At 33.3% G+C, this 14754-nt stretch overlaps 2 protein-coding genes across 2 annotated transcripts in view; one reads left to right on the forward strand and one right to left on the reverse strand.

The window, feature by feature from the left end:
* The window catches only part of LOC128156214 (FAD-dependent oxidoreductase domain-containing protein 1-like), a 312439-nt gene that overhangs the window by 213065 nt on the left and 84620 nt on the right, over positions 1–14754 (reverse strand). The window lies entirely within an intron of this gene.
* Positions 2176–14469, forward strand: LOC128156220 (uncharacterized). Its single transcript, XM_052818278.1, has 8 exons — positions 2176–2329; positions 4482–4666; positions 4978–5183; positions 5320–5369; positions 5624–5755; positions 12330–12372; positions 12650–13011; positions 13959–14469. Exons 1-8 carry the CDS (start codon positions 2323–2325, stop codon positions 14264–14266), a joined length of 1293 nt encoding a protein of 430 aa, XP_052674238.1. The 5' UTR covers positions 2176–2322; the 3' UTR covers positions 14267–14469.

Here is a 14754-nt window from a genome sequence, read left to right on the forward strand (position 1 = left end):
TACATCCATGTACAATTAAAAACTGCGAATGATAGCTTTGTCTAGCAGCCTGACTAAAAGTCATTTTTTGCCGGATAAATGTCAAAATAAATTTCCTTTTTTTAATAATGTATAAACATTTATACATGTATATTTTCATAAGATATAAATGATTTTAAGCATATGTTGTTTCACCGGTGTGACTTGTCTACAGACCAAAATACTTTCCAAAAAATGCATTTTGCATTGTAACGTTTCAAAAATTAATTAACGAATATAAAATTAAATGAAAATTTATTTTAATACATAACGTAAACATGCGATTATAAAGTTTTTTATGCACATATCGGTCGCCAAAAAATATTTTCCTTACTCATAGAGACTGATTTCATTTAAGAAATTTTAGACCCCCCAGTAAGCAAAACGTTCGTTTAAAAAAATATTATTTGACTATACAAACTTTATTTTAATATGAATCAATTAGGAATTGATTATACTTTTTTAAAAGTAGATAACTTTGTTTTTGAATATGATTATCTGACAGAAATTCCGAAATTTTCTTGAATGTAAAATTACCTCAGAGCCATACATATATGTTCACACAGCCACCTGTCAAACTTTTCTTTCAAAACAATTCCTTAAACAATGATTTAACTATTAGAGTACAATGGGTTTTTTTTTTTTTTTTGTAGAAAAGTTTAAAACGTTGTGCCTGTGGTTTTCCATAAGTCATCGTAGGAAAGGAGGCCGTTCACTATACATGTACATGTAATTACTGTATATGGGGTATAGCCCTTTTAGTTCAAACAATTTTGCTAATTTTGAACTTGGGAAAAATTTTGTTACTGAGGTAAATATTATATTTCTTTTCGTAAAAATATTATATTTCTCGACTTAATATTTCATCTATCAATGTTATGATGGTTTGATTTCATCGCTTCAAAGACTGAATCATAGCTACACAAAGAAGAAACATAAAAGAGGCATTGCGTATGCGAAGCTACTTTTCTTTCACTTTTATTTATTTAAACGCATTAATTTCGTACTTCAAAAGTCCCTGAGCTCATTTTCGTAGATGTAGCTAACAAAATTAATTTTTATTGAATGAAGTACACGTAATTTATCCAATTCAGTTATGCTAGTATAAACTGGCAGTTTACAAACCGCAAAGCGGAAACCAATACTTGTTTACCAAAAAATCCAAGATTTGCACTTTTTATTCAAAGTAGATGAAGAAAACAGATTTTCAAATTTCTGTTTAGTAACCATGGAAACGCTCTTAAAATATGCGTTTCTCCATGAATTTCTTTCTTTCTTTTGAAAAATGACAACTATTTTTAATAATATATTCTACCCTGGAAACCCCAAGTTTTGCACATTACTCACAATATGTTCTCAAATAAGCATTAAAATGCCATTTTTACATCTTTACCCTCGGTTACCATGGCAACGGGACCACATAGCAACAAACAAATGGTGTTAGGCTTTTTTACTCACCAAAGTCTATCAATTTGTCAAGTATGAAGAAAATCCGTGACTATGCGTGGCCACCGAATTTTGATTCTTACATAGAATTGATCTTAAAATCTTTAACGTCATGGAAAAGAATATGACGCACACCTTTATGACGTCATAGTATACAGACAGAGCGATTATAGAAAAATAACTGCAGTTCCTCCGTATGGACTTACAGTGGGAAAGAACAATGGATATGCAAATATACCTTAATATTCCTATCTTATTCTACGGGTAAGTTCATATTGATGGAAGAGCCACAGTAACAGCCACAAACGTGAAATTTGATTTTCGCTTGTGACGTTGCAGTTTACAGCGTTCAACGTTTGGGACGTCATAATTAAACTCGTCATTTTAGTCTTTGAGTACCCTGTGTGCATTACAGTGTTATAACTGCCGTAGCTTTCAACACCCTTTACAAGCAAAAAAAATGTGGAATGTAAATATAACATATTAAAATACAAGTGTACAATATACGTACATAATATAAATATGTATACGAACAAAGTGTACGTACACTCATCTGCCAAAAGTATGACATTTTTAACAATTCTATGAAAAACGTTGGTTTTTAATGAAATATATAATGAACCAAAATTTAAAAAAAATGACATACGATTGGCACCTGAGTGTGCCGTTTTCACTTTGAATTATTTTTTTAAAGATTGCGCTCCCTTTGTTGTGGCTGTCTCATCGCGTGATCTTTGACGTCACTGAAGTTTCTCGAAGACTGATATCAACAGTGGCAGTGGGTTTTCCTCGGATTGGAAGAGCTCAGCAGCTGTTCAGAGTAGTTTGGGGAGAATATTATGAATAATCTCCTTATTAATGAAAGGTAAGGCATTTGTGCAATTCACAGATCAATTAATTACAAAGTTGGTGCAATGTTGAATCATGGCTATAAATAACTTCGGGAATACGTCAATAATTTTACGATAAAAATTTTATAAACAGGTCATTTTATATAGAAAATGGTTTTCCGGAATGATATAGTTTTCTAGGTTATGTTTTAGTTTTAATTAAAGATGGCATAAAGTCAAACCTGCGCATGCATGCAGATTACGGTTTATATATGGCAGTGGCATGTGTACATCTCTAATCCTTAGAATTTTACTTCAATTTCACATGCTCCCTGCTCGACCGTATTGCTTACACTAGGACCCAGGATCATTAAAAACACTAACAAAATTTTAAAATGCTATTAAAAGTGTCTTGATAAACAGTAATTTAAGACTGATCGCAAGGTTTTGGCTGAAGTCTGAAATTATACTTCGATCATCATTCATGATCATGAGGCCGAGTGAATAACATGCACTCAAACCATGCATATTTACTAAACTTTTTGTACTGTATATCAAATGCTAACATGAAGTCATAGAAGCATTTTGATTGTTTCTCAACTGGGGTATATATACTGTCCGAGAAAGTTAATAATTATGGCCGATTTCTTTTTGATCGAGGCATTCAGGTTACACAGACTTCTGAATGCATGAACTTCAAATTGTATTAATGTATGATAAAAATTAAGGAAACTACAATTTATATAGCATAAAATATGGTTTATTCTTTGAAAGAATTGCCAAGGTATCTGTTTTGTCTTGCACAGATACATGTTGTGCTGCCTTACTTCGCCTACACATCAAATGTGTGTCCTTCATACAGCGTGCAAAACGTCTGCATCTTACTATAGACCACGGCCGCACTACTTCCAACACAGTAGATAAGTGATAGGCAATTTAATCCAAGAAAGTTACAATGTAACATTTTCAAAACACATTTTTTCAAATATTTCGTCCAATCATTATGGAATGTGTTCGGGTGAATGAAATACCTGAATAGTGCTTTAGGCCTTACATGGGGTGTGTGTAGCAAACTAGCATTGAGCTTCATAATAGAAATCTACATCTAATATGGAGGCATTCAAATATAACTTTTTTGGTTTATACCGGTGCATACAGCAGAAAAAATCTGCTTAAAGTAGTCCGAGTATCGCACTACGTCATAATACGGAATTTACAATATTGGTTCGACTTTTACAAAGCGTTTTTGATACCCGGTATTGATTTTGCTCTACATCGCTGTTGTAAGCAATGGCAATAATAAGCAATTAGAACGGTAATATATGTATTCTATGAGAGATAGAAATGATACATGTTGAGAAACTCGATTCTGTTTAAGTAAAATGAAAAACGAAGTTTCTGATTAACCAGGATCTCAGGTATGCTTATATCTTCTTTATTTTGAACCCCCCCCCCCCCCCCCCCCCCCCGAATTTTTCTTTTTCTTTTACTAAAACCGGTTTAAATTTAGAGACAGAAGCTATTTCGATTTTAATCAATCGTCAATTAATTAATGTTTAAATGACATCTAACATTGTTGACAGATATAGGCAGAAAACTGTAGCAAAATGTGATTTTTACGGATTTTTTCGTTAGGGACTACTTGGTTTAGATCTTATAGCGTGAAAAGTAATCTGTCAACATATCATTTAATTTACAAAATCTTTTTTCTAAGATGTCAATCTATAGAATAAACACCATGAATTTAAGTTTGAGTCCATAAAATAGTAAAAAAATTACCAAACGCGATACTAGCATTGCATTTTTTGTATTCTATTTTGATACATCAGGTCCATAAAGCGTACTTACTTACAAAAATTTGCGCAAAATTATTGATGAGATATGGCTTAAATAAATATTTATACTATATTTTGTATGTTCAGTTCTAATTTTCCCAAAATTGGTAATTATTTTTAGGAAAAACGGACGTCTGGCAAATTTCATAATTGTCAATAATTTTCGCAAGGGGGTACACCCGTCTGAGAGGTGATAACAAACAAACTAGCATGTAAACATACATATTTTCTTTTGTATATGTATTGCTAGAATGTATATTTATCATTTAAAGCTAAGCTTTTAATGATTGAGCCCATTTAGTGCCGAGTATAGGTCTACCTTAATTGGGGTGTATTTTATTTTATTTTCCAGGAGATATGAAAATGTTGAGTTCAGGGGTGTTGAGGATGATGCTTTTTATCATGGTCTGGAGCATCCAGGGGGTGGAAGGAAAACCCATGTGCGACCCAGAAGACCATAAGTACTATCATTTCCAGGGTAACATGTGTTTACAGTGTGATAAGTGTCTCCCAGGGGAAGAGGCAATATCTTTAGAGGTACATATTTTCATTTGGACATATGAATTGTCATATAATCTATACTTATAATTTAGCTCAAGGCTTAATTACTGGCATCTCTGATGTACGTATAGTGTTGTTTCTGAATCCTGTGATTACTGTAATTTGCCCCCTTTATCCAAAGATGCATACAAAGAGACAGTATAACTCTGTCAGTGGATTGTCTGTTCAACATAGAAGATCCTTTTGCAAAATTATACCAACATTTCATTTATTGTTGGTGGATTCATTTTCCTTTGTTTTTGAAATGTTTAATAAAACAATTGCAATACATTGCATTGATTTTGTAGGACTGGAACCTAGAACATTCAAATCCTGAAAAGGGTCCTACAGAATGCAGACCTTGTCGGAAATGTCAGCCAGGAACCTACAGTGATAAACGGTCCTATAAATGTAAACCCTGCAGGAACTGTACGCTGTACAACAAGTACCAGGTCAGGCAGTGTACAGCAACTAGTGACACCGTATGTGATGGAGTCAGACCAACTACCCACAGGTTTGTTGCGTACTGTAAAGCTAGCGTCATTTAGTAAAGTGCTTTGTATCACTGCTGCTTAGCTATATAGATTGAATATTTTAACAAAAATGCATTCGTTTTGTTTGCATGATGATTTCTTCCTCTTTTATGACAGGCTGGTTATCATAAGCACACCAAAACCTAACTATCAACACCAGAATGAAGGCAAGTTTTTATTGTATATTGTCATGTAGTAGCTAGAAGCTAAATTTGAACATTTAGTTTAGATTCAGGTTTTTTCAGTCCCCTCTTAATCTACCCATCCTTGACTCTCAGCAACTAAACTGTTTCTTTAATAGTATTTCATGCAAATTTAGATTTATGTTTAATATTTTAATGTCAACCATTTTAAAGTAGACTGCCAAGTATTTTTCTTTTGCTAAATGTTTATTGTAATAAAAGGTTCTCTTCATTTGTAGAAGTTAAAGGCTCAATAAACGTGAGCATCATCATCGCAGGAATCGTTTGTTCAACAGTGTTTGCCATTTCTCTTGTGGTTATCGGCTGTTATTTTGCAAGAAAAAATAAGCTTTGCCAGAGTGGAAAAAATAGTAAGTCTTTTATAATAATATACTGACTTTTAAGGGAAAAAAATGCTTATGTTAAGAGCTTGCACAGAGTATGTACTGTGTTTTTGGATGGATACTTTTTATTCATCAAATTTTTACTGGTCATTTTCTGATAAATGCCACCAATTCTAAAACTGTTAAAGTTGCTTAATTAGGGCCCCGCAAGGATTTGCGGGTGCCCTATAGTAATCACTCTGTCCGTCCGTCCTTCTGTCTGTCTGTCTGTCACTTCCGTCCACAAATTTTCTGTTTTTTTCTAATAACTTTTTTTACAGTTGCCCAATCAAGTTCAAATTTGGTATGGTAGTTCAGAAGGCAGAAATACATATTTTGATGCTAAGTTTGGTTCTCTATGTCTTCTGGTTTGGAGCTGGGGTGGTGATGTAGATTCCTTAACTATGCATAAGAATGAATGGGCAAAGAGAGATAACTGCTGAGAATGTTACCATTGTATACTTGGAAGGCTGTGCAATATTTGTCCTTTGGGATTAACCTTCCACAGGAAGAAAATCCTAAGCTTTATCTTTATCTGTCACATTAAGATTAATAACTGCACTGCCTGTGTCTGCAAATGAACTTTGTTTTGAAGTTAGGTCAATTTTGAATGATGTGTAGTATTGTGTACATTCTTTGAAATATGGATTTAAAATATAATTATTCATACTTTATTTTGGTTAAAATACCGTACACAATGATTTATGATAATTTTATCGAATTCTAAAATCAAGATATATATTAAGATATCCTTTTTCACTATTTTATTTTTTAATTATCTATTTAATTTTTTTCTGCCTTAATGCTGTTAATTTTAACAGATAATCAGATAATAATCCCATTCTGTCATTTCTGAAAAAAAAAAATCGTATTGTAAATTTAGAAGAAAAGGATGAGAGAGCAGAACAATTAATCCCCTGGGATTAATTATCTTGCCTGCTGCAGAAAATTTAGAGGCTAATCTCTATCTGTCATATGAAGATTAATGAACACCTTTGCAACTGATGTTTGTTTTGAAGTTGAGGTCAACCCTGGGTGATACAATGTATTTGCATTCACTGAAGGATTGCATTTTATAAAACACCTGTTTAATTCTTTTTTGAATAAACATTTAATTTATTTTTTTTATAAGACATTAGGTTATCCCTGTTTTATGCAGATACAAGATTACTATTTAGAGTTTTTGGACATTAAGGAATTATCTTGAAATTTTAAAAATACAGTTGTTACTTATAATTTTCATTTTTTTTTTACCACCTTATATATATTGTAGTTCTTTACATCTTATGCCGGGCATTTATTTTTCATCATTGTTAATATAAAGAGGATGGAATTCAAAGTTTTTTTCACTTCTCTAAATTAATTGTCATAGTAGGGCCCTTCCTGACTGGTCAGTTTTCTAGTTGTTTCATAGAAATTAATGCTGTATAAGGCTATATAAAAAATTCATTGATAAAAAAAAATTGATGTTGAAGGGGAATTTAATGAAAGTCTAAAACATATTTCAGTTATTAATAAAGTAGGTTAAATTATATTTTGACGTCACACCATCTATTACGGTTTTGGTTTCGATATACAATGTACACAGTGCTCTGATAAAATGCTGGTTTATTCCATTCTGTAACTAGTGTAATCAACTGAAAAAAAATTGATAATGTTTAGGTTTACATGTCATTCTGAAGAATAAATACCTGTAAACATAAATATACCAGTATGCATTTTCATTAGGTAAATGACAGCTATTAAACTGCTATCATTCAATATTGCAAAAATTACCTCGAGTAAATTTTTATTCCAAGTCAAGTTCTTTGCAACCTGAATAAGTATGTTATAATTGTAATCAGGATGTTTAAAATACATTCTTTAAAGTTGGAAATACCATGTTGAAATAACAATGGCAGTCATTTTCTACGATACTTGGCATCTGTTGACAATTTCCACAACTATGTGGAGATTCCTCCGACACTAACCTTCGCTTTTAGATTTCAACGAACATCTGTTTGACATTGGTTCACAAGTACTTTAGTGGAAAGTCAAAGGTATTAAAGAACGGTCTAAAATCGGTATTATTTCAAATTTTCCAAAGCTTGTCATTTAGAGCGAATATCATCACTAATGCTGTGTTGATAAAACAAACCAGAAATTTATTGGATGGTGTGACGTCATAGATTAAAGTTCAATGGCAGCTCTTATACGATCGATATATCTTGATTTATTCATTGTTTAGGGGATTTGAATGAAAATAAATATGATTTACAATTATGGTAAATGATATTTACTGGTAATTTATACAGCTTACTCCACTTATATTGAAATCGCTTATTTTGAATTTCTGCTTATTTTGAAATAGAAATAAATCCCCAGTTGTTGCCTCTCATTTTCTTTGCATTGATTTAACGGATATAATGAAATCGGCTATTTTGAAATATCGCTTATATTGAAGCCACTGATTGGTCCCCATAGGGTATATATAGTTGTTTTTATAACGGTTATATTGAAGTACTCCCTGGCGGCTGTCGTCACGGTTGGTGACAGTAATTATGCCAGACTGACCGGTTGATATACACAGTTGTGAATTGATAAGTTCTCATCATGTGTTTTTATACTTCTTTTAAAAAGTAAAATTTATTCACTGTTGAATTTTTTGTTTTTACGCATACGGATGTATTGAGGCTAGACATAATATGGAAACTCCACGGAAAAGAAAAAACCTTATCTTCGGACACTTAATACAAACTAGTTATGGCTACTGATAAAAGGACAAAGCCTGAATACGAAATAGCTAAGGATTTTGAGATTATCGCGAGTACACTTACGATGATATACAAGCAGTGTACAGCAGTATTTGAAGCATTTGAGTCTGGTGATTTTTCTCTAAAAAGTAAAAGAATGCGATCGGAGATTATGATGAGGTTTAAGATAGTAACAAAATGAAACTTACAAAACTTACGGATATAATTTTAATCAAACTTTCAAGGACTAATATCCATGTCATCTGATCACTGTAATAGATAAATGAAGACCAAATAATTTGTTCGGGTTTGGTTTTTGGGAGTTGATTTTCAATCAACTCTCCTATGCAGTCACTTGGACAAACCGAAAGTGAAACAGTGTTTGGACCTCAGCACAAATCATTGCTCCTGACAAGACTTAGTTCTAGAAAATAATTGATGAATTCGATGTAATATAGCATTGTTTTTCAAGGAAACTTATTTACAAATACCTTAAAAATAGTCAGATTTTAAATGGTACGAACAATTTAAATATTTTTGTAGTCGTATGTATTCCTACACCAGAGATCAATATTTACGGTGTCAGCCGAGCGTTTGGTTGAACGAGACTAGAGTTCAATATTGCTTGGATCCATACAATTTTCGAGAAATATTTTTACCAGTGATACATAGTTTGATTGAATTAATTTTATCTTTAAATACTATTTAACATGATTTATGTGGAGATTTCTCGACATTCTAGTCGAAAAAGTTCAAAAATTCATATTATAAAAATATGCGTAATTCAAATTACAAACTACGTATACAGGTACTTGTCATGCAAAATAACATATCATTGATTTTAAAATAAATAAACATCGACAAAATCAACTCCCGTCAGTTCTTCAGTACTTTGATTATGGCTTACGGCCATCTAGTTGCCGGATAATCTTTACGGCAAAGAGTTCAGTTATCTGAACATGCGCGACAAAAAATAGTTCTATTTGAATGGTGCAAAGTTAACTGTTTGTTGTTCATAATAAATATCTTTAGGCAAGATTATATTTTTTTCCATATGTTATTATCACTTATGTTATTGTAACCAATATGAATTGACCTTATTTAAATAAACTCGAAATCTAACGCGAATGAATATTAAATGCAGTGTTTTTGCATAGCGGTATACTGGCTCCCGCCATGCATCACACATTGCCGCCATGCTTTCCGCTATGCATACTTACATGTATTATAAGCAAAAAATCTTTTCCCAATTCTTTCAGATCCTAACAGTGATAAGTAAATGTAAAGTTGTCGTTATTTCGTTCAATCTTCATAAAAACGTTTGCACCCGCAGAGAGCGTCGCTAACTTCGATCGACATCGATCTAAGCAAGGGGGGGAGTGTTTAACGGTTAAAGGACTGTACTTATGATTGAGATATATTGAAACTGGGATTATAAATCGGTAATAAATGCATAAATTAAGGGGCAATTACTACTTGTTTTAATATAATGTGTCTTCTTCGACACCTCCGCCATTATCGAATGTTGGGGGTTTTCCAAGATCTTAAAATTGCAAAATGTTCCCTCGATGGAGTTACCTTGGTTGTGCTATGATTGAACTGTTTATTTGTCGTAAAAATATTGGAAACTTGAGACCAAATGTACTCAAATAAGAAAACAATATACAGTTAAGCTTGATTGCAAGTCATATACCTGTATACGGAAGCGATGCCACAATACTATAACATAGAAACATCGTATGGCATGGTATAGTATGCCTCTGAAAATGACTGTGTACACATGTCATGTGAAGAGAGACTGACTGCAAAGTTATAGTGCAGTAATTAATTTTAATTAAATTTGGTGTCAAAACAAGTTTGCTGTAATTGCATAGTTCTGCTTGTTTCTTCCCCCCCCCCCCCCCCCCCCCCCCCCCCCGAAGAGTTTTTCTCTGTACCAAGGGAAAAAAATAAAACAGAAGGTGTTAGAACTGCCTTGTGAATCTATATTTCTTATAAAAGCTTGTGAAGGTCAACCTCTTGAAAAAGTAGAAAAAAAACCAGAAAAATATGAATAGATATACATTTATGAAATACACATAAAATGGAATAATACTTGTTGGTGTAGATTTTACGAGAATTCATTAATTATAGTACATAACATGCAGTACATTTCATCATTTGGTTATATTATTTTTACGCGCAATGATTTCGCGCTGGCTATGGCGCTGTTACGCCGCACCGTGCACCAACTCTCGCGCAAGTTCATAGTGCGTAGGAATTCAAGGTATACTGATATTTGAGAGCATGTTGGTTTTAAGTGTTTTTGTGTCCTATATCGTTGAATGAATTTACAGTTAATGTACTGCAGTCATTGGATATTGGAGTTTGAGTCTGACATCATCATAATTATTTCATGCAGTCTATGATTTTCCTGAAAGCAATGGTGGTTTCAACCAATTGATAAAAGAGGCATCTAGATTTCAATCCTGTCTGTTTCGGTCACTAAGGTTCGACCAATCAACAAATGGGGCATGTTGATATCGGTCCTGTTAGTTTCTCTAGATCTATGAATTACATGTAGCTAGTTACTTTCTATAGAGCTATAAATAAACTAAAGTTTCCGTAAGAAATAGAGGGAATCATACACGATCCATGTAAATATAGTCATATCAAACCCGTAAGCCATTATGGCCCTTCAGGCCTTTGATTTATGCTTACATCCGGATTGAGCTTTCAAATGATGTTGGCTTCACGTCAGTCAATTTCGCTTATATTGAAATACAGATACAGTCGCACCTGTTTTAAGCGGCCACCTGTGGGACAATGCCAAACTGGCTGCTAAAGACAGGTGGCCTCTTATTCCAGGTTTCAAATTAATGGGAAAAAACATCGAGTATTTTCATTTTGGCTCTATTGCACAGATTTATTAATAGCATCTGTAATGACTGCGTACACAGAGATGGTGAATGCACAGCTCGGATTGCTAAATAAACAGTTTATATTAATTTTAAATGGCCGTTTTAATTCCATTTATCTATCAAGGGATTAAGAACAAAAACATTTTCTGCTAAATACGCCCAAATGATCATTTTCAAGGGATTAAATGCGGTAAACAAACAGAAGTAGCGTTTCCGTACAAAGGCTACTTACTGAACTACGATAGCTGATGTTTTACCTTTTAAAAAAGTATCAAATTCCATTTTTATATATATTAAGAACCTGTTTTATTATCTCAAAGAAATTTTCTAGGGAAAAAAGTGCATATTACCGCCTAATTGCTGCACATGTTAAACTGTTTCGCGCAAGACTGGCCATATACAATGACTTTGTAACGAAGTTTATAAGTACGTCTCTATATATAAACAACACAAAACAGGTGTTGTGATAATCAATTATCACATTAAATCTCAGCAGACTTCAAATAACACACTCAATTATTTGTCATTAACTCATTATCAGCTTTCGAAGTTTGGCTTCTTTCGATACGTGGTCACATGTTAGATTCAAAAGTCATGTGATAAAACAGACAAAATGGCCGTTGAAAACAGGCATGTTGAAGCCACGGGACCTAAAAACAGTGGCCGCTGGCCGCGTTAGACAGGTGGCCGCTTAAATCAGTTAAAATATAGTGTAAAACTAAACGGGCGGGATTAAAACTGGCCGCTCATGGCGAGTGGCCGCTGATTAAAGGTGGCCGTAACAGCAGGTGGGACTGTATATTGAAATAATTTGCATGGTCCCCTGGCTTTCAATATATCTGGAGTAGGCTCACAAGTACATGTAATTATTTCCTAAGATTGTTTTTGATGATATGTTTCTGATTCATGTGTTTCATTTTATTTTTGAAGAGAGCAATCAAGAAGTTCCACCAGGGTCTTCAGAGAGTGATCTGTAAGTAATTTGTTGGTAAATCTTGCAATGCAATTATTCAAGATCCCCTCTGTGGGTATGCTATTGAGATTGATCTGTCCATAATTTGTCATATACTTCCAACATCACTTGATCAAACTATAAATTCTCTCTTAATTTACCTTGAGCCTTACATATTCTCAACTGTATTATCTGTTCTCTACAATTTCAATTATTCACTGTTCTCTATAATTTTCAATAATCTGATGCTTTCACATTTGCTAAGAAAGCGAAAAATAATTTTTTGTTTACCTTTCAGAAATAGTGAATTTAGAATTGACATGGAATCAGAAGACGAAAAGCCTCTGCTCCGACCAAATTCTTCCTGGTCACAGTCTTGCACAAAATCTTTTGAGCTGAAAACCCATGAAACAAACCTTGACCAAGAGGACTCTCATCCTGCTGGTGTTTCAGCAGACGACAAAGATTCACTGCATGATCTGGACGCAGATGGGCCTTCAGGTATTAACTTTTCAGGAAGAATTCGATTTGATAGACAGTGGTCTTACCCCTTTGACGAGAAGAATAAAAGAGATTACCGTGAAGTTATGCAGAAGGATCAACCCTTGACAGCGATTGACCAAGTTTCCAAAGATGATGTGTCTGTTGAGTACAGAGAGAGTAAGTTTTTTTTCCAGTCCTGATTCAGAAATATTTTAAATGCTAGTATTAATAGGAAGACTAGCAGTTTTTTCAAGTCTTCAGAGTCCATTTGATTACAGAACACTATGAATGATCATTACTTAAAATTGATGGGGGTATGGGACACAGCCGCATTATGACATACGGTATTTTTCTGACGATTAGTCGGTATTTTTTTTCTCTGAAGCAGAGCACCCGACTTATCGTCTTGTTCGACTTGTCGTAGGCTCGAGGTCAAAAAATTGTTAAAAATAGCATTTAAAACCTTGAGGTCAGAAAATTGTTAAAAATAGCATTAAAAATCTTGGTTTAAATCATCTTGAGTTGGCTGTGTGATTGAAAATTACGTTGTTGAATTCACTGTTCATCTTTAATAATTATCATTTTCACTCATCTGTTAACACTTAAATACATAATAATAACAACAGTTATTAAAAAATGTTACATTGTCTTTAATCAATCAAAAGTTTTACCGTTCCGTTTTTATAAACACATCGTCATATGGTTCTATGTATCACTAGTAGGAAGATAACATTGCGCAGTAAAATTGAAACCAAATTTGAATGGAAGAAAATATTGCAGTAGGTCTGGGGGATGTTTTTTAAATTTAATTATTTTATTAGTAAAGAGTTGTTAGTGGCTTTTATCATTTTGACCTTTTCCAAAATTTTTAAAACATTAATTTTTTTTTGCTCAAATAGTGTAATATTTGAAAATTCTTAACCAGTGAAAGTATTTTGATTACCCACATAATGTATTTTTATCCACATTGATATTGACAGGTGTCCTATACCACCTCAAGGTGTTGAACCAACAACACTACATGTAGTTGGAACTGTATTTTGCTTTCTTTCAACAGGAGAATCTTTGAAATGGGCACCTTACTTGTAGAAATATTTGATATGCACTCTTTTATTGCCTTTTAGAAACCATTATTTTAGAGCTAGCTGATAGACACCTAAACAGAATTTCCAAATATCTTGCTGTTGGTAACCTCTTCACTGAAGTTGCTAGAGACTTAGGAATGGAGGAAGAAGACATACAAGCTGTGAAGATTGACTATGGAAAGGATAACAGCATAAAAGAAACAGCATACCAAATGCTTCTACAGATCAAGAAGAAAAGGGGAAAGATTACTCTGCAAGAATTAAAGAGCTCATTGCAGCACCATGGTGTGGGAGTATGGGAGAAAGTCAACAAAGTCCTTCATCAAACTGGCTCAAAAGAACATTAGATAATCCACATATCAATCATCACTCATATTAACCAAATGTGTGGATCTGTATGTTGGTGTTCATGTCCTACATGGTTAACTTGGTCCCAACATTTTGTAAATAGGCATTTTGTAAATAGGCATGTCTTTTAAACCATTGTATATTTACCTCTCTCTCTCTCTCTCTCTCTCTCTCTCTCTCTCAAAATTGGAATCATTAATGACATATATGTTAATCACACACAATCACTAATTTACACCATGTGGTTTCATCCATTTAATATAACCAAAACTAACTCCCCAAACTGGAGAGTTACAATAACATAATAGAAAGAGTTATGAGAGTTATCTAACTTTGCATATAGATTAACATTAATTATACTTTTCATCTTTTGGAAAAGGTTTAATTTAAAAAAGTTAATATTGTCAATAAGTAAGGTGAAAATGAATTCGGTCAAAATATGGGACTTTAAAGTTATCAGTCTTGAATAAATTTTCCACTTTGCACA

This window comes from Crassostrea angulata, chromosome 7, assembly GCF_025612915.1.
Source record: "Crassostrea angulata isolate pt1a10 chromosome 7, ASM2561291v2, whole genome shotgun sequence".
Classification (NCBI taxonomy): Eukaryota; Metazoa; Mollusca; class Bivalvia; order Ostreida; family Ostreidae; genus Magallana; species Magallana angulata.